The sequence below is a fragment of the Terrapene carolina genome, unplaced genomic scaffold, assembly GCF_002925995.2.
Source record: "Terrapene carolina triunguis isolate 2854851 unplaced genomic scaffold, T_m_triunguis-2.0 Scaffold139, whole genome shotgun sequence".
Classification (NCBI taxonomy): Eukaryota; Metazoa; Chordata; order Testudines; family Emydidae; genus Terrapene; species Terrapene triunguis.
The window spans coordinates 1,428,494-1,454,326 of record NW_020664490.1 but is presented as its reverse complement, the minus strand read 5'-3'; the positions used below and the strand labels follow the sequence as shown (position 1 = coordinate 1,454,326).

Sequence of the window (25,833 nt, the reverse complement as noted above, 5' to 3'; positions counted from 1 at the left end):
CCTTTTCTGCAGAACTGCTACCTAGCCATTCGGTCCCTAGTCTGTAGCAGTGCATGGGATTCTTCCGTCCTAAGTGCAGGACTCTGCACTTGTCCTTGTTGAACCTCATCAGGTTTTTTTTGGCCCAATCCTCTAATTTGTCTAGGTCCCTCTGTATCCGATCCCTACCCTCTAGTGTATCTACCACGCCTCCCAGTTTAGTGTCATCTGCAAACTTGCTGAGAGTGCAGTCCACACCATCCTCCAGATCATTAATAAAGATATTAAACAAAACCGGCCCCAGGACCGACCCTTGGGGCACTCCGCTTGAAACCGGCTGCCAACTAGACATGGAGCCATTGATCACTACCCGTTGAGCCCAACAATCTAGCCAGCTTTCTATCCACCTTACAGTCCATTCATCCAGCCCATACTTCTTTAACTTGGCGGCAACAATACTGTGGGAGACCGTATCAAAAGCTTTGCTAAAGTCTAGAGCTTATGCTCAGCCTAGTTCCACATGCCAATACATCTTTGTATTTTTAAGCAGTTGCAAAAGCACTGGAGGAAGCTCAACACACAATGTTACAGGTTTCTCCATCCCCTCTCCCTCAAGGATTTTAAATCCACTTCTGAGCAGGCTATGATAAAAAGACTGGCTGAATAGGCTAAAGGCAGGTTCTGTCCATTTGCTGGTTCTCTAGCGGTTCAATCCATCATAATAGTACCTTGCATCTGATTTCTTTTGAGTTTCATTCAAAAAATGTAAAGCTAAATAAACCTTAAGTTAGTCCTCATTTTTCTGCCCCAACTCAAACTATCTTCTTTCCCAAGTGGAAAATAGTGTGTAAGCATGGAATGTGTGTGATTCAAGAAGGGAATGAGAACACAGGCCAATTCCTGCTGACAGTTACACCTGTGTAGCCTTATTGACTTCAGGGTGAACAGATTTTTGCACAAGAATAGATTTTGGTCCCTTCTGCTTTTCCACACCTGGTATAAGCAGAATCTCATTCACTTTCCTCCCCTAAACTCTGAGCACTTTAAGGAAAAAAAATAAGCAAGGTCTGCTTGATTTACACATGCAAACGAAATAGAAAGCAGTCCCTTCATTCTACACCAGCCTTAAACAAACACCAGACCTGATGTAATAAGGGTGTCACTACAGTAGCCTTGTGCTCTTTTGAAAGATCCTTAATGGTTCTTTTAAGATACTGATTTTCAATGAAGTCTTTTTGTTCAGGGGGGCAGAGAACACAACAGGGAATAGCTCTGTTTTGTCAACCCCTAGTCATTCAAAAGCTGAAAGGCTTTAGATTAAGTTTGTTTAATGTTTGTACAGTGATTTTGAAGAGCTAACATAGTACAGAAGTGCTAAATATTATGACTGGGCAACCATCTGAAGATCTGTGTCACTTCTAGCTGTTACCTTTTTCTTACAGAAAGCTTAAAACAAACAAATGCAAACCGTAGGGGGATGGTGCACACAGAACTCATGCTTAAAAAAATTCATGTCAGAGCTACTGATAACACATTCTAGAACAGATAATACTTAGTCCTGCCATGAGTGCAGGGGACCGAACAACTAGATGACCTCTCGAGGTCCCTTCCAGTCCTGTGATTCTGTTCTATGATTCTAATTGTGGAAGAGCTTAGTGACAGAATGGCCTGATGTGGTGAAGCACTGTAGATTAACTACACAAACTGGGTATCATCCCACGAATAATATTTGGGTTCAATGTGAAAACAGTAATTCATTGTCCTCAGCCAGTGCAACGCTGGGAGGCAGCTTTCAGAGCAAGACAGCTCAAAATACAATGCCACCCAATGTAATTTTCCCACTACTACTTCCTCTACTTCAGTGGATTTTACACCTGAGTGGTTTTCTTTTACATAATAAAACTGTCTGCCTCCCAGACTGCAGTCAGAGTGAGATAGGGTATGTGGTGTAGAGTCCATAGCTTGGGGAAAACACCTGCAGGGCTTGTCTTTGCACTGTGCCATGTGGAGAGCTGAGGGTAGAAGCACAAGGCTGAAAGAAGTGAGCAGGATGGGGAATGTTGCAGTGTTCATCCTCATACAGATGAGCACTCCACTACCTAGGAGGAAGGAGCCCTAAGAGAAGGACAGCATAGCATCCCTTGTGCTAACTCTTACTCAGAAGTATCTGTTTGAAGAATTGAGTGCAGTGAGAGGGTAAGTGAGAGAGTAGAATAAACTTGTTAATTTTACATAAATAAATATGTATGTAGATAAATGTTTGATGACGTCATAATTTTTTTTGCAATATGTCATTCATACTTAGCCCTTCTCTCCCATTAGCCTTAGGCCCCTCATAACCTTAATCCGGCCCTGCACGTGTCTAATTGTAGTGTAGACATATGCTAAGAAAAAGGATTCTCTGTGCAACTGCAGAGCTGTTAGCACACCTCCAGCTGTGGCTAATCCCTGATCTTTCAGAGAAAGGAGACAAAAACAAACAAACAAACAAACAAGAATACTTCTGGCCAGTTGTGCATTGGGAGTGGGGGAAAAGAGAGGAGGAGTAGGATCGCTTCCTGACTGCTGCAGGCAACTGGCTGAAGCCCTGAAGCATGAGATTTTATCATAATTTTCATACTGCAGAGTTGCAAGTGTTATGAGCATGGTGAGAGCAATGCAAAGCTTCCTGTTTTCTCCATGGCACATGAAGAAAGGGAATGAACAGGGGGCCTTACAAATTTATAGACTCCTAGCAGGGACGTCCATAGCTATTCTGGGGCCCTACGCAGCCCCCCTGAGGGTGTGTGTGTGTGGGGCCCCAGGACTTTGCGGGGGTGTGGGGGCTGGCTCCAGGTCTCCATGGGGGGGGGGGAGCTGGCTTGGGGGGAAGGAGGGAAACACCCCCCAGCACTCACCAGCGGCGCAGCTGGGGCCGGGTCCCTGCACTTTCCGCCGCCGGTGAGTGCAGGCCCGGCCCTGCTGCAGTCCTCAGGGGCGGGGCTCGGCAGAGCAGGGGCAGGGCTGGGGTGGAGCAAAGGCAGAGCAGGGGCAGAGCAGGACGGGGGCTTTGGGGAAGGGGTGAAGTGGGGGCAGGGCAGGGGCGGAGCAGGGGCAGGGCTAGGGCGGAGTAGGGGTGGGGAGTCTGGGGATGAGGCGGGGCAGAGGCTGGAGCAGTACGCAGCTGCACAGAGCACCAGGAAATTTGGTGCCCCAAGTTTCCTAGTGCCCTACGCAGCTGCATACTTTGCGTATGGGTAAGGACGGCCCTGACTCCTAGCACAGAGCGGACCATCATGGCTTTCCAGACTAAACCAGTGCAGGCCATAGAATTTGAAGTCAATATGCTTCAGTGCTTTGCTGAAACTGGACAATGTAAAATATTTCTTGTGTACTGAGAAAGATCAATATGAAAATGATATAGGGTGACAGTCCAAAACTCTTCCATTGAGTGATACCTTAATTTGCAAGTGTTCCACTGATCTCAGTAGAACTTCCACAGTAAGATACTTACTACTCAATGGGAGTCTGGGTATCAGAATTTTGCCCATAATGACAAGATTAACTTATTCTGAGTTAATTTGCATTTGATTATGTTTAATTAACTTTAATCTGAAACACATTGCTACTGACATCATTTTTCTTTATTTTCTCCTGTATTTAAATTTTTATTGTTTATATCTTAAAAAGGTTTCACTATTCTGAACATCCAAATACAATATGGTATCACAGAGGACTAATAGCTACACAAGTTTAATACACACGTGCCATGCATCAAAACAACAGGAAACAGGGAAAGAAGGCTCAATTAAAAGTCTGCACAGTGCTTTATTGACGGCCTCCTGTCCTTCTCTAAATGGTGGCTGATCTGAGTAAACCGAGGCTTACTGTTAAATAAAACAAGAAGGTATGCCTTGAAATTACAAAATCTATTGAGTCACTAAAATTTAAATTCCCCTTTTACTTTACTGGGATCAAAACTCTACTTTTCCTCCTGGAATGGACAGTGTAAGTTCTCCTTTTTAGGAACACTGATTCACCTCTAAAATACTTCAGTGAGGTTTGCAATTTGTCTTTCTATTAATTTTTCTTGTACCATATCTTTGCTTCTCACAATCCAGCTGGACATTGATTAAAGTCATACAAGTAATAATTTTTCTGCAGTATAGAGATCTTGAAGAAATATATTTTGGCTTCTATCTTAAAAATAAAAAAAGTGAAGTTTTTAATGAAAGCCTTCTGGGAAAAGTAAAGAAGGGAAAGCTAATGGTTTTATGATGTTATTAATTAAGTGGAGCTTATAAAACTGGCTTCAGGGTTTTCCCTGTAAAAACATTATCAAACTCTTCTTATGTACAACATGCTTCATTAACACTGTTCTCTGCCTATTATGTCTCTAACGAAAAAATACCATTACTTGAAAATGAAATGTCACAACACTGATAAGAAAAATAAAAATGATCTGACACTCTAAAGCAGCAATTTATAGATGACAATTAATACTAATGAAGTAATATATTCAGTACTGACCGTTTTCTCTGTATTGTTAGAACTTTGTTCCCATTTGTTAAAAAAAAAAATTCATAGCACAAACATTGTTCTTACTTTAGCAGCTACTTCAAACTACTGTGATGGACACAGAAGATAGTTAAAACTATGCCTAGAAACTATAACATTTTCAAACTGCATAAATCATTTTGACTATTACCATATTTCCATGCTTTATTGGTTGGTGTACAGAATTTCACAGATTTTGCATTTCAAAGGATCCCAATATTATAGTTATCTAAGTGGATTGTCACTAACTTTAGAATACTTAAAAATGAACATCCAAACAAAGACCACGGTGATGCTATATCTAATGTAAATGTAATGTAATATAATGTACATGACAAAGAGGAAGGCAAAGGTGAACTGAGCCCAAAGAGCTCACTGTGCTTGGATCTGTTAGCACAGATACTGCATGGCTTTGGAGCCTGTTCTGCTAGTCTGTTTTCCTCCACAAAATGACTTGATACATGTGGAACCTAGGATTCTCATGCTGTTAGTGCCTTGCATGATTTTGGAAAAGCAGATGGATTCAAGATATGGTTCTGGTCTTCTAAAGACAAAAGGCAATAGTCTCTTCATGAAGATTCTCCAGAAACTGCGGTACAATCCTAACTACTACAGATCACCAACTCAAGATTCATTGGGGGCACACACTTACTATGCTAGAACACCACTGGGAGGAAGGATAATTAAAAAAAAAAATCCAACGAGAATTCATATCATTACAAAAGTTTGATAAATGTTGACAATTAAGGTAATTATTTTATTGCAACTCAGATTATAAAGACACAAACCAAAGATCATAACCATTTCTTTGATTTTAAAACTGAAGTTGCAGTTTAAGACTGAAGTTGATTTTAAGACTGAACACTAATTTAAAGACTTAATTTTTGATCTGAGGAGGAAAAGGCTCAGTAAAGAAAGACTTTCCTTTCTATTTATTCAAATCTTGGAGGCTTCAGTTAATAAATCAAAGTGGGTTTCATTTTGTTGCACTTCTTGATCAGCTTATCAAAGAAAGTTCCAGCCTTTTCAAATGTTAAGGCAGAAGAGCAAGATGCAGCTACTGGACACTGAATGACATCTTTGAAACTCAATCCAGGATTTTTTAAAAAGGGATTATATTACTGAAATTAATCAATCTCTGCTCACATTTTTCCTGTGGTTCCCCTCACTCCCTATTCTCCTTACAATCCTCTCCCCTTACTACACTCTAAATCCCCACTAACTCTCAGCACTGCACCTTCACTCATGGTGTGTCCATGCTTAGATCAGTTTCCCATTTCCTGGTGGTCAAGCTTCCTGTCTTGCTTTCAATTTCCTTTCAACCACAGTTCTTCCAGGAATCCTCCCTATTCAATAATCTCCAAACTTTCTCTTACCTGAACTGTTGTCTCATGTCCTGTCTTGTCTGAGTTAGATTTTATGGCCAACTCATTGAGTTAGGGGATGCATTTTAGTCTACGAGGCTACATGATTTGTAATAACAAGTAATTGATTTGACACTAAACCCAGGCATGTTTGTCAGTCGGAGGGATAATAGGGACAAAGAAGGGTAAAGGCAGAGTCACTTGTTTTTCAATTATACCACTTATTTCTTGCCATTATTCCCCCCCCCCAAAAAAACCCCATATAACTCTGCTTGACTTCAATTGTGCTTCCAAATGCAGCACAATTACAGGAGGTAGTCCAAAATATAACTATATGTACAACTACAGTACACATTATGTCTTACCATGACCACATAACTGTATCATACAAATGTTCACATATTGGTCCAACTCTGTTAACCTGACAGGCATCTAGCCAGTTTCCAGTGGTTTTAAAATGTTATATAGGAGCTACTGTGCTGGGGAGGAGAAAGGGCCTGTGGCCAGGGAGGAAGGCTGAGGTACCTCCTAGTGGGAACCACTTCCTCCTTTGCTTGGCAGCATCTGAGCCTTGCCACATCTCCTCATAGTGCTGGTGTCACACTGTCATCATGGGAAGAAACAGAAAACAGTTATCCAATGATGTAGAAGTTGCCAGGGTTGAGGCAAGAAGAGGAGCTCTGTAATGCACATGCGGATGAGTAGGAGGTTCTGACAATTTGGTGGGAGGGAGGGAGCAGGCAAGGCTACAACAGAAGGGAGCAGGAAAAAAAGAGATCTTAGTTCTTGTCTCTCCTTAAATAAGGACAAGTAAGGGTCTCAGGGTTAAACTTTTGGACCTACTTTCAACAGGAGGGGCAAGCACATGTACCTATGTCTTAAGTAGACAAATAAAATGAATTTAAGAAAACACAGAAAGGTTATCCCTTTCTGACCCAAGTGGTTAGCCAAAATTAGGTGTCCTGAGTGCAGTTTAAGACTTATTTTACAGTGTATAGTGAGAGCTCCCAACATCAAGAATATTAACATTTCTGATACAGACAATGCGAGAGTATACCTACTCGACTGTCATTTGCTGTAATAATCACAATCCTTTGCATTTATACTTTAGAGTCATTCATACCAAGATTTCAAAATCTTTAGAAACATTAAACTACACGCCACTTCTGTGAGGTTCTGTCAGCAAATATTTTACACACAGGGAGAGTAAAGCACATAATTTTAGTGTCACAGTCAAGATCATGTGCAGAGTCAGGAACATAATCGGAAGTCCTGATTCAACCCCCTACTCTATCACATGATACAAACTGATGTAGTTTTACAAATAAATAATTGAGAACGTCTGACTTGTATCTCTACCAGATAACCTTAGTGAGCTCATTAAACTACTCTCAGGCCAACCTTTGAAAACAAAGTTTTAAAGTAGTTAAGGCTCTCCTGCTTCACTCTGCTTCTGCAAGTGGAGAGGCACTTACACTCAGGTATCTCTGGTTGCATGATCAGAAACGAGTAGTGTCACTTTTACAGTATGTTCCGTGTTTTCCCTTGCCACCCAATAACAAGTATGTCCCATCAAAAGGAGGGGCCACACGCTGAATGGAAGTACGATGGCACAGAACAGGGGGCTGCAGTGAACTGGTGAGTTGGGGAGTGTGCCATACCATTAGTGACAAGGAACTTCATGGTGGAAGCTCTTCACCTTTAGTAAACTTGGGGAGGATCTGTGGTTTATGGGGGGAGCGCCAGTTCATTCATAAGTGCATAATTGCTGCTCCCAACTGGAAAATTCCACAGAAACTTAGCCAGTAAGACACAGTTTCCATTCCCCTATGTGGATAATTCTTATGGTAAAATAGGTATCTAAATCAGTCTTAAACACTTATTCTAAGATTCTAACATTTGATTTTGAATCACTTTCTACTGTAGGCACAACTGTTTATAATTCTTTTGTTGAAATATAATTTAATAACCTTGACAGGACCATATCCCTGGACTGATCCCAAACTTATTCCCATAAATGTTCCACAACTGCAATTACTTATGTTTATAAGCTGGATGGAATGCTGATAAATGGTTCAAGCACTCTGGCTAATGTACAAGGCATTAATTCTTTAGCAAGGCCCTGTTAATACCAACTGAAACTGGAACACTCATTAAAAAAACCACACAACTATGTTTTTCAAACTTATAATAGCAACACTGTGACAAATCAGGGTCAAGACACCCCCAAGAGGAGAACAGGGAGTTTGACCCCAAAGAATAAAAGTATACAATGTTACTGTGCTATAAAAATATATTAAGGTCTTTTATGAAAGCTTGTAACATTCTGAACTTCACAGTCATTATGAGTTAAGTATACAGACTGTGGTAATGAATTTATGTATATATAAAAGCTTGCTCCTAATTTGTGCTGCAATATTCAGCTCCGCTTCACAGCAGGATGGTGAGGAATCAGAGGGAAGGGCTGCCTCCCCAACCACAGGAGACTAGCTCCAAGCACCTAGCATTGTACAACCCAGGAAAAGACAAATAATGGGCCATTTGTTTAATGGGAAAACACTGAGACATCCCAGGTATCAACGCAGGAGGGAATTTTCCCCACTCTGAATAACTATGAGTCACCATACCAGGAGAGAGAGAGAGAGAAAGAGAGAGAGAGAGAATGGCGGGGGGAGTGAAATGCAGGGAGCCTTTTAAAAAGGAGTTTTGAAACTGAAGTTTTCATCCAGAAACTGAGGGACAATCACTTGGTGGGTGCTGTCCATGAAATGCTGGATCCCCTCTAGGGTAGGGGGTACATTGGGAAACTGTTCAGGTTATTTGAATCAGAAAAAGGAGTTTATTTAATTTGAAAGTGTAAAGCCTGAAGTTTCACCTTACCCCAAGCAGCTCTTTGGTGTGCAAACTGTCTGGAATGTGGGTGCAAAAGTAAACTGGTGACTGGGAGACTGGTTTCATGTCTTCGGGGGTGATGAACCAGAGGGGGAAAGTCTGAGTGTCTGGTACTTAACAACTCAGGATGGATGGATTTGGGGAGACTCAGGACTGGAAGGGCTGTTGGTGTTACCCTGCAAGGAGTAACTAGGCTGGTGGAAGTCAGGATGAGACCTTGTGCTTGTGGGTTAGCTACAGGGGTCAGGGCTCTGAACCAAAGCTGCCCAGCATAACAGCACCCCAGGTTACGAGGCAGCAGGTGACAGAACCCCTTACTGGTCTGGGTGATCACCAAAATATCATAATGTAATGACCAAGGATAATGGCTCTTAGCATTAAACCTTTTCTAACTGCTTATTTAATCCCCAAGAAATGCTCTTCACCTCAGTCATTATTGTTTAAGCGTGTCTCATGATTGTTATCAGTCATGGAAGTATCATGCAAATAGTTAACATATGTTTATATATTATATATAGTAGTTCTAACTATGGCACAGGTATTGTAATTTAACAGAACATTAGTTAGAACAGAAGACCAATACGCTATGAATAGAATAAATAATATTGACATTCAAAAAGAGCAAATAGGAATCACTTAATAATCAACTAAGTTAAATTACATGCAACCTTAATTCGGCATTTCTTTTTTTTGAGTGTTTAATGTTCTTCTTAGATCCAAATCTTCAGCCCAACATGTTGCCTGAGTAGCTGGTTAGATAGCATGACAGGTAAGCCTGGGGAAGGACTCCTCCCCATAGTCTGCAGATTGGTTTCAGATATGCCCCATGAGCACTACTGAAGCCCTGAGGCTGAAGTAGAAAATAAACCCTTAACGTATCCCTCAGGATGGTCTAAATCAGGGGTGGGCAAACTTTTTGGACCAAGGGCCACATCTGGGTGGGAAAATTGTATGCAGGGCCGGGGCAGGGGGTTGGGGTGAGGGAGGGAGTGTGGGATGTGGGAGGGGGTGCAGTGTGCAGGAAGGGGCTCAGGGCAAGGGATTGGGGCAGAGGAGGGGCATGGGGTGTATGAGGGGGCTCAGGGAAGGGGGTTGGGGTGCAGAGTGCAGGAGGGAGCTCAGGGCAGGGTTGCAGACTGTGGGAGGGGGCTCAGGGCAGGGGTTGGGGTGCAGGAGGGGTGTGGGGTGCAGCAGGGGGCTCAGGGCAGTGGGTTGGGGTGCACAGGCATGCAGAGTACAGCAGGGGGCTCAGGGCAGGGGGTTGGGGTGCAGGAGGGGTGTGGGGTGCAGGCAGGGGGCTTAGGGCAGGGAGTTGGGGGGTGGGGTGCAGGAGGGGTTCGAGCTCCGGCCAGGCACCACTTACCTAAAGTGGCTCTGGGGTGGCAGCAGCGCGCACCAGGGCCAGGGCAGGCTCCCTGCCTGCCTGCCCTGTCCCCAGCCCCGCGCCGCTTATGGAAGTGCTGCGGCCCCTGGGGGAGGAGGGGCGGAGGGCTCTGCATGCGCAGCCCTTGCTGCGGCTCCAGGTACCTCCCCCGAAGCTCCCATTGGCTGCGGTTCCCCATTCCCGGCCAATGGGAGCTGTGGGGGGTGGTGCCTGGAGGCAAAGGCAATGCACGCGGAGCCCTCTGCCCCCCCACCCAGGGGCCACTTCTGAGAGCGGCACCGGGCCTGCGTCGCCATGGGGGGGCAATCCCACAGGCCAGATCCAAAGCCCTGAGGGGCCAGATCAAGCCTGCGGGCCATAGTTTGCCCACCCCTGGTCTAAATAGTAGCAGATCCTCCACACCAAAACCCATCCCTCCCCCCCGCCACTCACCTTTTGTGTGCTGTCCAGGCTGGGAGAAGCCCTACTGCCCAGAACAAGTAGAACAGTTATCTGGACACATTGTAAGGCAAAAGTGCAGAAGTGTTAGATTTGCCTGCAGGACAAGTACCACAGCAGAGGCTAGGAAGGGTTGTGGACATTAGGCACAACAACATTGAACTGCCAAACATAGGCGAGTGTGGCCAGAGGGGTTCACTGAGAATGGAGCAAAGAACTGAGCTGCCTCACATAGGAAGAGAATAGGCACAACAGAGCAACAGAAATGGTGACTTGTGGTTATTCAGAATGGGGGAAATTCCCTATTGAGTTGAACTTCGCTGATGCCAGAAATACTGTAATGTGTGGGTGAGAGAAGGGGTAGAACTGGGGTGAAGTGAGCGGTTGAGTATGCTTGAGAGTGATCCTCACTTTGAATGTGTCGTCTCTTAGGCCTGGTCTACACTAGAAAATTAGGTCAGTTTAACTACATCAGGCAGTGGTGTAAGTCCTTGTGTAGACAGCGCTAGGTCAACGGAAGAATTCCTTCATCAAGCTAACTACCACCTCTCAGGGAGGTGGATTACCTACACTGACAGCAGAACCCCTCCCGTCACATGGGTAGTATCTATACTGAAGTGCTACAGCAGTGCAGCTGAGCCACTGTAGCATTTTAAGCACAGACAAGCCCAGAAGGCTGTAGGAACTGGGAAGGGAAGAAGAGGAAAGGAGATAGGTTGGATCTGGGATTTTCAGCTACTTTTAAGTATTTCAAAGCCCAGTATCTTTGTCAGAACGTAGGATAGATTAATTTAAATAAAAGTGATTTAAAATCACCAATTTTAATCATGATTTAAATCAGCAAGTATAAAACCTTGATTTAAATAATTGATTTTTTAGTTATGTTCCTAAAGTAAGGTTCATTCTCATTGGTTGGTCTAGCCACTAAAACATATTGATTTGCAACCAAATGTTGCCTTTGCACTAAATTTTGTACTTCTTTTTGCTAACCCTAATCTTAAAACAAATTTCATGCCTAACTCTCATTGAAATCAGTGGAAGTTAGACACCTAATCTGTTTAGGCACTAATGAAAAGCCCACAAGGCACCTACCTGAATTTTTAGGTTCCTAAATAACTTTGAAAATCTGGCCCCATGTTTTTCCAGTTTTTATAATTGGTAGATCTCATCCTTTCCCACTTGGTTTTATTCACAGATTGGCAGAGGAAAACGAGCTTTCCTGATTTTTCAGCTTCCATCTGGTTTCTCAACTTTGAATGAACTAGTCCAAATGAAGAAAATATTCTCTTTGCACCAGCTAGTTAAATTGAAACCAAAAGTAATTAAGGCAAAAGCTTTTCTACACAATATAGACTGAAAGTACTTATATTGGGAAAAATGCAAATGTCAGCATTCGATCCACTGTAAAGTTTAAAAATAATATAGCTACTTGCTTCATGTATTACATGACCTTGTGACATATTTATAATGTTTAAGTTAACCTCAGGTGTTAAAGATTTTTTCCATCTTATTCTGCATATAATTTAAAAAAGCAGCACCCTTTAACACATTAAAATTTGAGGAGGGCTCATAGATGCAGCATTATTAAAATTAATTTAAATAATTTAAATAGATTATAATAAGTTTTGTTCTTAAAATGGGTTTTCATAATTTCAAATTTAATTTTAAACAAGTTTATTTTTAAAAAGAAAAATGCATTTAATTAAAAAAATTTTAAATGTGATTTTTTTTATTTAAAAATTTGATTTTTATTCACAGTAGACTATAAAACTTTCAGAGGCTTTCAAATATAAAAGCAGCTGCTGTTAGAAGGCTGAGTTTGAGTTGATTTTAAGAGGCAAATAAAGCATGCCAAAATAAGGATTTAGGAGCCTAATATTAGGCAAGCTGGTTTGGGTATTTACCAAAATGGGGTAGCAGAACAGGTTTTACAATGTGAATCATAAAATACATAGGTTTCCCAATCTTTTCCAACAAACAAGCCCATACAAGGATATGAAATAATTTAAATCAAATTGTGGTATTTTTTTTATAGACTACTTTTTATTTATTACCATCTAAAACAATTTAGATTCAAAGATGACATTTTACCACTTCAGAAGATCAGGTTTTGGGGTATTATCTGTTTTTCAAATCTAGACAACTTGTTTTAACTTAAGTATTAGATGTATAATATTTTTCTTACCTGTGGTTGTTTGAAAATGCCAGATTATTGTTACTCGTAGTCAGTTATTTAGTGGAAATGCCAATCATTTGATAGATCATTTTAAAAAAATCTCTTCCCTTTTCTAGTTGATGTTTATTTAGTGGACGAGCCTATATTTTTATGCATTTTGGAACTTCCAGGAATATTATGTAAAATTTGGTTTCTATTATGTAATCTAATTGATGTTATTGTTAAAGGCTATTAATAAGAAAACATACTATAAAATATTTACTAGGTAGTATAATAAATTTAAACTAGTCAAAGAAACAAAATTCATTGTGATATGTTATCCTTGCTTTTTTCATTGTGCTTGTTTTCTTACGTTGCTAATTCACAAAATGCAATCATTCTTAATCACTCTTAGTCAGTAGTGAACATTTGTTATGTTCTGCAGTACTAATTATTTATTTCTTCAAATGTATAAAAATCTCTATAGATGCCCATCTGATAAATCAAAACACACAATCTAACATAGCATAAAGGTCTGCCCATACATAAATATCGAATAAGCTCCTTTACTGCGACCCCAGGAGTCTGTTTTATATTGTGATGATGGAGATTTAGTCTTAAGCAGTAGATTTCCTTTTTAATTAAGAAATAAGTTGATATAGATGTGTTCAGTACAATTAATTGACTTTATTTTTAATCAGGTTTACATTTCTGGTGTTAACATTTTGAATAGAAATGGTGCATTAGACAATACAAGCAGCATTCCTTCACTCCTTAAAGCTTCACACCCTATAAGTTGTTTCAGGGAACGATTTAAATCTGCTATCCACAATTTTGTATCAAATCTTTTTTTTTCTAATATTTCCCTGAGTGTTTATGGTTGTTAATCATACTCCTAATTATAATCTTATATATTTAGCATTCCGTTCATTTCTTGTTTTGAAACTACAACCTAACAGGTGCATGTGTTGATGTTTTAAATACAGTGAGTGTACGTCTACACAGCCCACAGAAGCAAACATTCCAGCCCAGTCAACAGACTTGGGCTAGCAAGGCTCATGCTAGCGCTGTAAAAGTAGCTGGGTAGTCAGCACTTTCAAGTTGTGGCTCGGGCTGGAGCTTGGGCTCTGAAGACCACCCTACACTTCAGAGCCTGAGCTCCAGCCCAAGCCACAACTTCAAAGTGTTGTCTACATAGCTACAGGCGAGTCTCATCTTACGCGGGGGTTCCATTCCGCGGTTAGCGCGTAAAGCGAAAACCACGTATAGTCAAAATTACATTGAGTTCAATAGCGGGCAGAATCGCCCGCACTACAGGTACAGTATTAAAATTGTTATTTTTCTCTTTTTTTGTTTTGTTTTTTTGCCGACCGCGTAAAGCTGAAATCACGCATGTTAAATGTGCGTAAGATGCGACAGACCTGTATTTCTAAAGTGCTAGCTAGCATGAATCTATTGACCCAGGCTTGCTTCTGTGGGCTGTGCAGATATACCCCACATATCTATGTCTAACCTCTTCCCCATTACCAGGTTAAATAAAAACCTATCCAGTCTCCATCAAATTATCACTTTTCTTCAGCAACATATTGAATTATAAAATTCAAATAATTTGGAAAATAATTAAGCGTTAAGGAGCCTGGAGACCTTAGTAATGTTTAAATATTTGACTTGAAAATATCTTTAAAGAATAAAGAATTATTCGTGCATCTGAATGGCACAGTATGAAGGACAAATTTGCAAAAATCTTTTCCTTTAAACTCAATAACTTCTGTGACTAACTATGGCAAAATAGTCTGAGTTGTATTCATAAAGTAGAATTAGAAATATTGTACCTTTCATGCTCCTAGTTAATTATTACCTAAATGAGATATGAACTCTGCAATCACTTAACATGGTTTGATAAACTGTTAGGAGATTATTTTTCAAAGAGGAGTGATCCAGGTCTTTATAATTAGCTCAAATGATAAACGAAAAGGGATTTTGAATATGCGTCAGAAAGATTTAAAGACAAAATAGGGATTAATTATGACATCATAAATCTGTAACTGGAACACTATCCCATTTTTTTGTGAAACTATAAATCATATTTTCTATCTAATGTTTGTTTAAAAATAGTGATGCTTGCAAATGTTCAGTGAACTGGTACTACCATTCTGCAAACATGGTAATTTACACTATTAGAGCACCCCCTTGCATCAGGGTATGATATTGCATCAATCTGTGTCCCTAGCATAGAATCATATCTGTTAGAAGGGACAGCAAGGGTCATCTAGTCTAACCCCCTGTCAAGATGCAGGACTTGTTGTGTCTAAACCATCCAAGATAGATGGCTATCCAGCCTCCTTTTGAAAACCTCCAGTGCAGGAGCTTCCACAACCTCCCTAGGCTGTCTGCTCCATTCTCCTACTGTCCTTACAGTTAGGAAGTTTTTCCTGAGATTTAATCTAAATCTGCTATGCTTAGTTTGAACCCATTGCCTCTTGTCTTGCCCTCTACGGCAAGAGAAAACAACTTTATTCCATCTTTTTTATGGCAGCCTTTCAAGTATTTGAAGACTGCTACCATGTCTCCCTTCAATCTTCTCTTTTCCAAACTAAACATACCCAGTTCCTTCAGCCTTTCTTGTATGTCTTGCATTCCATCCCTTTAACCATCTTTGGATCACCTCAGGATCCTTTCCAGTTTCTCCACATCTTTTCTATACAATTGGACACAGTAATCTAGCTGAGGCCTAACCAGCGCCAAGAAGAGCGGTATTACCACCACAACTCCCAGATCCTTCTTAGCAGTGCTGCTACCAAGCCAGTTATCCCCCATTCTGTATTTGTTCATTTGGCTTTTTCTTCCCTAAGTGTAGCATCTTACATTTGTCTTTATTGAATTTCATTTTATTGTTTATAGCCCAGCTCTCCAATTTATCAAGATCCCTCTGAATTTTAGCTCTATCCTCCAAAGCATTGGCAATCCCCATAGCTTTGTGTCGTCTTCAAATTTGATCAGTATGCACTCTATTCCTGCATCCAGGTAATTAATAAAGATGTTAAATACCACCAGATCCAGAACAGATCCCTGTGGAATCCCACTTGAGACCTCCCTCCAATCTGACATCATTCCATTAACAGTTACGCTTTGTTTGCAGTTGTTTAACCAACTATGTATCCACCTAATGATAGTTCCGCCAAGCCCGCATTTCTTCAGCTTACTTATCAGAATGTCATGTGGGACTGGGTCAAAAGCCTTGCTGAAGTCCAGGTATATTATGTCCACCGCACTCCCCCTATCCACCAAACCAGTTACCCTGTCAAAGAAGGAAATCAAGCTGGTTTGGCATGATTTGTTCTTCGTATATCCATGCTGGCTGCTAGTGATTACCCCTTCACCTTCAGGTACTCACAAATTGAATGTTGCCCTAGTAGCTTCCCAGGTATCGAAGTCAGGCTGACTAGTCTATAGTTCCCCGGATCCTCCTTTTTCCTATATGGCTGCAAAAGGCGCTTTTTAGCTATCTAAAACCCCCTTTCTACACTGTGACAGGATTTCACCCCATCACATACATGTAACAGTTGCTCAATGATACCCTTTTAAACCTTGATGCAGAAAAGCACTTAAGCACACCCTTGATTTTAAGACTAGGAGTAAGACCCATTTACTTCAATAGGACTAATAAAATAATTAAAGTTAGGTATGTACGTAAGTGCTTTGCTGGATTAGGGCTTTAGGGGAAACAAATTAAGAAACTATGATATTTTCCCCCAAATCAATTAAAGTTTGAGAAACATTAACAAAATTATATAAGTGAAAAGATGCCTATCTCCCCAGTTGCTGCCTTGAAAAAACAAAGCTTAAGTATTCAGATCTAAATATGCAAGAGTGACTAATGATTTCAGGGGTCTAATTTAAGACACCTTAAAAGACCTGATTTTCAGAGTGTGCAAGCTCAGCACTTTCTGAAAATTAGAGTAATAGAATCATAGAATCATAGGACTGGAAGGGACCTTGAGAGGTCATCTAGTCCAGTCCCCTGCCCCCATGGCAGGACTAAGTATTATCTAGACCATTCCTGACAGGTGTTCGTCTAACCTGCTCTTAAAAATCTCCAATGATGGAGATTCCACAACCTCCAAAGGCAATTTATTCCAGTGTTTAACCACCCTGACAGTTAGGAAGCTTTTCCTAATGTCCAACCTAAACCTTCCTTGCTGCAATTTAAGCCCATTGCTTCTTGTCGTATCCTCAGAGGTTAAGAAAAACAATTTTTCTCCCTCTTCCTTATAACAATCTTTTACTTACTTGAAAACTGTTACCATGTCCCCCCTCAGGCTTCTCTTTTCCTAAAAAAACCAATTTTTTTCAATCTTTCCTCATAGGTCCTTTAATCATTTTTGTCACTCTTCTATGGACTTTCTCCAATTTGTCCACATCCTTCCTGAAATGTGGCACCCACAACTGGACACAATACTCCAGCTGAGGCCTAATCAGCACAGAGTAGAGCTTGTGTCTTGCTTACAACACTCCTGCTAATACATCCCAGAATGATATCCTTTAAGCCATCTCAAGTTGGGCACTGACAATCACTAGTCACTTCTGAAAATTTAGGCCAGCGCCATTTAAAATAGCAATTTCTAAAACTCCCCCTGCCCCAACAACTATAAATTATTTGTTTACTAATATCAATGTCAGAATACAGGATCAGAATCTGCAACCCTTGCTTCCTCTAAGTAGCACTTACTCATGTGAGTAGTCCAGTTTACTTCAATGGAACTTCTTATGTGAATAAGGGCTATTTAGTGGGAGCAAGGGTTGTAGCATCTGATCTTTACTGAACACAGAACAGCTGAATGTTCACTGATTCAAAATAAATAAAAAAATACCTACAACTTCTACAATTCTGGTATTAACCAGGTCATTGCCAATATCATATGAAATGTTGCCATTTCATTATTTGTCACTTTCCATGCAGATATTCTGGAGGCTGATATTCATTTCTGCAACATGATAAATGTCTATAGCACCTTCCATTGGGGATCTCAAAGCACTTTACAAACCCTACTTAATCTTCACAATAGCTTGCAAGATTAGGTGAACATTATCTCCATTTAACAAACAGGGACAATCTTGCAAGTTATTGTGAAGATTAAGTAGTGTTTGTATAGTGCTTTGAGATCCCCAATGCTATAGACATTTATCATGTTGCAGAAATGAATATTAGCCTCCAGAATATCTGCATGGAAAGTGACAAATAATGAATCAATGACATTGTGCCAACTGTGGTGTTGAATTTGTCCTGAAAGTAGATAGGCCTTTGCTGTGGTGGAGTTTAGCACTGTCCACATAAATTCTACCCTTTGGGTAGGTAGTAATACCAACTTTTCTTTTTGGGACGCAAAGTCCTAGAAAGGAAAACAAATGGAGTATCTGGTGAATAGATTCAGTCACCTGTTGTGGACATGTCCCTTGAATTAGCCAATCATCCCAGTAGGGGTAAATTTGGACTCTCTGTTTTCCCAGGCAAGCTTCCACTACCAATAGTTGTTTGATAAATATCATCAGTGCTGTTGATAGCCCAAAGGGCAGAACTCTATTTATAATAGGAATTGCCCACCTGAACCTTAGGTATTTTCTATGAGCAGGATCAATTGCTATATGAAAACAGGGCTTCTGGAGGTCAGAGCTATGTACCAGTCCTGTGGATCTAGGGATGGAATTATAGAAACCACAATTACCACCCTGAACTTGAATCTGCAGATGAAGGTGTTTCATGTCCATAATAGGGTGCCAGTCTCACTTTTGCTTTGGAATTAGAAAGTAACCTTCCCCTATATTCTTGAGGCACTTCTTCGACTACTCTGAGACTTGGAGGTGATTGCACTTCTTGATGTAATATGAAAAGGGACAGAGAGATCTGCAATTGTATGGAATACCCCATCTCTATGATCTCTAGAAACTCTATAGCTGTGATACTCAGACCTCAGTGGTTCAGGAGACAAATAAGTGATCCCATTACCCAAAAAAGCCACAGTAGTGTAAATTCATTGTTACATTTACTATAGTTCAATATATATTCATATTTAAACAGTACGATGGGGAGATTATATATAATTCTCACAGCAAAATGACTGACCAAGCATTATTATTTTATCAACTACAATTGGTTAGTAACATAGTAAAAGCATCCTGATTGGTTAATAACTTAGATCAGTTAATATTTAAATCATACAGTGTTTTAATATCATGTGCTGCAAAGAGCCTCAGGAGACACATTAAAGAGCCACTTGCTTGCAAGCCTCAGTCTGAGTATCACTGATCTATAGTGATAAGGTTCCAGGCCCCACAAAAATAAAACTAATGGTTCCCAAAGAGGGGATGAGGGGTGGGTAGGTAATGGAAGAATAATGGAGAAGATGTACAATAAGAGTCAAATAAGAGTACCAATAAGAGTCAAATTTATTTCCTTGATGTTGATGCAGCAGGATGAACAGACAGCAAAGTGGAGGCTGATGGCCTCCTCCTCTAAGTCCTCTGTCTTTTCTTAGACACTTCTAATGGTCTCTGTTGTGAGTAATAGGTTTGTCTCAAATATGGTTGTGGCCTGACTTGCTTACTTCTCAATGTAGGTGTGTAAACATCTAAAGAGCTCAGTATTGCTTGAGAATCTTTTAATGAACGTAAGGCCTCATCAGTCTTTATATTAAGCAAATCATATCCCTCAAATGCAGGTTCTCTATTGCTGTTTGTACTTCTTTAGGTATTCAGGGCAATTTTAGCGAAGAGGACTTCCTCATGGCAAAAGATGTGGCCATGGATCTTGCCACTGTGTACAAAACATCAAGAGCAACCTGGAGAGAAGTGTGTGCCATGAGTCGACCCTCTGAGACAAGAGACTTGAATTTCTCTCTGTTGCCATGTGGAATTTTGTCCATGAATTTAAAAACAGTTGTCTTGATTTAAATAATCGTATTTTGCCAATAAACACTGATAACTGGCAATCAGACTGGCAGAAGAATAATTTTTGCAGCTGAATAAATCAAGTTTCTAAGGTTCTTTTTCATGGGGCATAGATTTTGGTGGTCCCTGTTGTCTGGTCCCCCTGTTACTACTAGTGACCCAGGAAGGAGATGCATATAGAACTGCTCAAATCCTCATGAGGGAACTTGATACTGTTGATCAGTCCTTTTGAATGTAGGTGTCAGCCAGATGTAAGCGTCACGTGTCTTCCTGAGGATTTTGACTGTCTCCAGCAGGCCATAATTTTTTGGCATTGCAAACTGTCCAGGCAGAGATGTATATATGCTTTATGGGATTTCTCCTGGAAAACATTCAATGGAATTTCAAGAATGTCCACCTTCCAGCATAATGATTCTTGAAATGTTTTATAATCATCAGGCTGTATGCTTGATGACAATTGTACCACAGCTTTATCAAGTGTTGAACAGGAAATGGGCAACAGTATTATCTGACAGCAGCCTGCAAATCCTCTTCCTCAGAGCCCTGATCTTTTTGGCATTCAGCAGATGGAATCGCTGTCTGAGCTACCTGCAGGGCTTTCTGATATCTGTGTGGAGAGAGGGACCTAACCCTGGATGGGGCTGCAAAAGCTAACTTCCTGGCTGTCTGTAAGCGGCTGATGCCAAATATGGCCAAGGAAGATGGTAAGGGTATGGGGCAGGAGGCCATAGGGGGAGATACCATGGGACCTTTTAGAGTACCTTTTAGAACCCCTAGGTCTAGCATTATAATAATGTGCCCCTGAATCCTTTTCAGAACCATAGGGATCAAAAGACCTGGACCTCTGGGAGTGTGTTGGCAATGCATCCCTACTATGCTCCAAAGCTTAAGAGGAGAAAGATTATTTCTCTCCTAGAGGTGGAACTGTCTTAACTGGGGTCTCAGGTAAAACTTCAGTGTGTCCCTTAGCTGGTATCGCCAAGGTAATAGGCACTGTAGTGGGGTATTAGCTGGTACTGAAGTTGTTATGTTCACCAAAGACAAAAGTGGTGATTCCAAGACAGTCAGATCACCCAGTATCAAGTAAACTGTTGGTACTAAGAATGTCACTACCACAGACAGGGTGGACAGAAGCTATCAGTACCCCAGTGGTGGGTACCAATGTTGCCGGTACCAAGAGCCTTGGTGCAGAAGGATCTGAAGAGGGGCGTATAGACTTCCCCAGTAAAAATAGCATGCGGTGAGCCTCTCTTACCTTTGTGTTCTCTTAGAGAATGACTTTCAAATGGCACACTTGTCAGGAATGTACCTTTTACTCAGGCACAATAATAGGTCCATTATTAAGCAGCATTACTATACCACAAGATGGGCAGTTTTTAAACCTAGGAGACTTTTTTTCATCCATAAGTGCTGGACCTGGTACTGGGAAAGTCTCATTAGGAAAACTAATGGAAAACAATATGGATTTTTTTTAAAAGGGAGAATAAAAGTCTAAAACTATTACTAACTGTTAACTAACAATCTAAAAGTATAACTATCATGAACTATTTACACTAGAAAGTATAAATCACACAGTGAGAGGGTTGGATACTGCCAAAGTTTTTATTCATAGGAATAGGCGGTAAGAAAGAACTGAGGGAGAGTTCGGGTCAGGCCACCCTTTATGCTCTTGGGTAGGGGAGTACTAGGCCATGAAGGGTGCAGATACAGCCCCAACTGCCACTGCTGGCCAAGAGAATCCAAACTTGAATGCATGGGGTGAATGTGCACAAAGAGTGAAATACATATGGACAAGCACTCAAAGAAGAACGCTTGTCTTTTTAAAGAGTTCTGGATTCCTCAACATAAGGTGATAATTCTTTTTAAAAAATATATTCAAAAAGAGTAAAACAATTATTTAACCAACACTTCAAAAAGGAATATTATAGTTTTTTGTAGTATAGATAATCCAGCAGTCACCAAAATTTGAAGAAATAGACATAATTCAAGCACTTTACTCTACCTAATTTGCTCCAGAGCACTTTGAAGGAGGAGGTTTAGTTTAGACAGCTCTGTTAGTTGCCTCAGGCATGATACACCATTGTAGTGAATGTAAAGGCAAGCACTCAAGACCATGTCAAATTTGAATTTACCACACTCAAATTCCAGCTGATACCCCTCTCTGGACAGAGAGAGAAAATGAAAGCACAAATACACTACTGTTTCAATGAACTGAAACAGCATATATATTACTTCCTCCAGTCAGTTACACCCCTAAACTGCCTAATTTAAACAAGTACAGCCACCAAAGAGTGTGAAAGAAAAACAGAAAGTAGAACCATTTAAACAATTTTGTAAAAAGCTAATGACAGAGAGACAAAAACAGACATCCAAACCTTTGGTTTTCCTGTCAAAACCTGCAGGAAACAAATGCTTTATACATTTATGGAGTTACCAATTAATTGGTGAGTGAGAAATATGATCTTAGTACATATTGTGTGGCAGGTGGGCTATTCAAATGTGGTTATCATCATAAACAATTAGCATGTATACATACCTTTATAAGTTCAAAACTCTTTACAAATATTCATTAAAATCCATACAAAATGCTAAACAAAAGAAAATAATTTAGACTTACCCACGTTTAATCTGCCTGTGACTTCACCATCTGAATTGCGAGCATTCACAGTCACATTATGAGCAGACTGTAGAAGTAGTGATGAGTCCTACAGTACCGAGAAAGATGTGCAGTTTTAGCAGAACAAATAGATTTCAAAACAATTTATATAATTTATCATTGCCATATATATTATTAATAAAGTAATTAAAAGAGCCTTTGCAATAGAAAACCAGCCAAAGAGTGAAGTCTCTGAATTAATATTTTCTGTTTAGAGCTCTCATTTAGTTGACAGATGTAACAAAAACCAGAAAACCTAATTATTTGAATAGGCACTCAACCCACTGATGGACAGCAGAGATGGACCCAAATTACAATCCTTGATTCAAATACCCTTTGAATTTTGGAGACATTCAGATTGGGAGCTGGTCCCCACCTCTATAATCAGTCTAACCAAAGTCCACAATCCAGCTCCCTTTCCCCCCAAATTCTTGGCTGGGATTACCTCCGACTGGCAGTTATTATCCATAAATAACTACTCCAAGTTTTCCTTCCAAATCTACCTCTTTCTGATGGTGTAGGTAGATGAGGAAGTCAATATTGTATTTTTATGACCCCACACACTTTTTTCCCCAGACTATTCCCCACTTTTGGTCACTCTAAAACAGAAAATATGGTAGATATATTTGGAAATGGCAGCATGTGGTACAAAGTGATTATCAATTTCCCAAAACATTATAATATAAAATCTTAGAGAACCACATTGAGAATAATATACCATCTTATGGGAATCAATTCATACAGTAAATATGGATTTTTCCCTCCTTGTAGGAGGAAGAAACTATTAAAACCTGATAACTGGAATGACTTGGTAAAATTTTGATAAAGTCTCCTGTTGAAATGCCATAACACTATAGGTTTGAATCATTTATTGTCTTCTTTCCAGAATCTTTTTTAAATTAAAACACAAACAAAAAACACCTTATTCAAAATACACAAACATAATTAAAAAGTGTAGTCCTAAAGTGATCAAAATCTATAACATTAGCCCAACAGATACAATTGCTGGCAATTTAGCTTTTGATAAAAGTTTAGCACTTGAGTCCTAGACTTCCTGCACTCCCACAGAAAACTGGTCATGTGAAAAACGATGAATGATGATGAAAGCTGTGTAACACTAATTTTATGATCCAAGGCTCCCACCTTGAAAACACACACAAACACACTCAACTTTAAGTGTGAGTAGTCCCACTGGGTCCAGTGTCAGGACAGAATTGCGTTTAATGTAGAAATATAACTGTGTTGTAAATAAAACAAACCCACTGAGTCAAGTTAGCCATTTTGTCAAGGTGGCATGTAATCAAGCAGGTGACAAATAATGGAGCAACAGTTATTTCACACTTCAGTGCATTAGACAATAAAACCTGAAACCAACTAACCAAAAAATAAAGGATTTAAAAAAAATCAGACCTGAAACTAAAAAACAATGGTAACTTACCTACAATAACTGTTGTTCTTCAAGATGTTTTATGCACATATACATTCCACCTTAGGTGTGTGTGTGCCCAGTGTTCTTGAGTCAGAGACTTTTGCCAGAAGTACCATGAGGGAACGCATGTGCCCCTGCTCTCCTCATGCACCCAAACAAGAGCATAAAAGGGGCATGTGTGTCACCTTCCTCTCTGTTCTGCTTGTGAAAATATTAACCAAAGTCACAGGCCAGGTGGAAGGATTGTGGAATTTATATGTGCACAACACATCTCCACAAAAAACAAACAAACAGTTACTGTAGGTAAGTAACTGTTGTTGTTTTTTTCTTCTTCAAATAATTGTACATGTATATATTCCATTTTAGGTGAATCTGTAGCAGTTCCCTTACAGGTGGTGAGGCTTTGGATCATCTGAAGAGAGACCACAACATGGATTTACTAAAGTTAGCATAGCCACAAGAGGCTTGAGTGATGGCATAATGTCTGAAAGAGGTATGTACAGATGACCACATTGCCACTTTACATATATTTGTTATGGGAACACTGATCAGAAAGGCTGATGAAGTGGACTGTGCCCTGATGGAGTGAGCTATTACTCTCACTGGAGGAAAGACTTTCACAAGATCATAGCATTGCTTGACACAGTCAGAGATCCAGTGTGATATACATTGAGTTGACACTGGTTGGCATTTGATTCTCTTGGCCTAGGCTATGAAAAGCCTATTAGAAGTTCTGAATGCATTGCTGTTGTCAAGGTAGAATGCCAAAGCTCTACGAAGCATGAAGTGTTTCCTCAGTGTTGGATGAATGAGGTGTGAGGAATAATACAGAAATTTTATCCTTATAACAAACCATATAGCAGGGGTCGACTAACAGTTTGCAGTTTGGAAACCTTTCTTACTGAAGTAATTGCCACATTTTAGTTGAGAGTGCATACCCTGAAGGTCTAAATGACATATGCATATACACTTGACGCCCAGAGTGCGTGGCCAGATCAGGTGAAACATGGAGATCCCCAGAGGCCCCAAAGATTGCAACTATAGTAATCACACATTATCAATAAAACCTACTGTGACAGACCCAGACCAGTGGGGTACAGGAGTCTGGTAGAGGGCAAATATACTGGTCACTGGATGAGTAGTTTTCTGTTCCCTGAGTGACCAGAGCAGGGGCTGCACTAGAGTAATCAGGAACCTGCTAGAACCAGTTAAGACAGGCAGGCTAATTAGGACACCTGGAGCCAATTAAGAAGAAGCTGCTAGAATCAATTAAGGCAGGCTAATCAGGGCACCTGGGTTTTAAAAAGGAGCTCACTTCAGTTTGTGGTGCGAGTGTGAGGAGCTGAGAGCAAGAGGCGTAAGGAGCTGAGAGTGAGAGGGTGTGCTGCTGGAGGACTGAGGAGCACAAGCGTTATCAGACACCAGGAGGAAGGTCCTGTGGTGAGAATAAGGAAGGTGTTTGGAGGAGGCCATGGGGAAGTAGCCCAGGGAGTTGTAGCTGTCATGCAGCTGTTACAGGAGGCACTATAGACAGCTGCAGTCCACAGGGCCCTGGGCTGGAACCCGGAGTAGAGGGTGGGCCCGGGTTCCCCCCAAACCTCCCAATTGACCTGGACTGTGGGTTCTTCCAGAGGGGAAGGTCTCTGGGCTGTTCCCCAACCCACATGGTGAATCTCTGAGGCAAGAAAATCCTCCAATAAGCACAGGACCCACCAAGATAGAGGAGGAACTTTGTCACACTACATATACTAGTCCTAAGGAAGCACCATCTAATAAAGCAATGATTATATATATAATTACTAATCAAATGATGGATTTTACATTGATGGTCCTTTCCCATGAGTTAGGGCAGTAGGAAGTAAATTGATGATAACCCTTTAGCCCTTCAACCCCAATGAAAGAAAGCGGGGAAAAAAGGAACTAATATCAATAACAACTAGTGCCCATCAGCTTGTTTAGAACAACCATATCAGACGTGAGAGAGCAATACAGAAATTCCATTTGGTCGGATCATTCCATAGATGTCTCCTCTTTTTTTTTTTTTTTTTTTTTTTT

The 25,833-nt window shown here is 40.5% G+C and overlaps 1 protein-coding gene across 1 annotated transcript in view; it reads right to left on the bottom strand.

Moving 5' to 3' along the window:
- LOC112112897 (gamma-sarcoglycan) overlaps positions 1-25,833 on the bottom strand; it is a 117,698-nt gene that overhangs the window by 66,607 nt on the left and 25,258 nt on the right. The window contains exon 3 of the mRNA XM_026653424.1: positions 22,311-22,398. Within this exon, the coding sequence (XP_026509209.1) occupies positions 22,311-22,398 (88 nt within the window). The remainder of the gene's footprint in view (positions 1-22,310; positions 22,399-25,833) is intronic.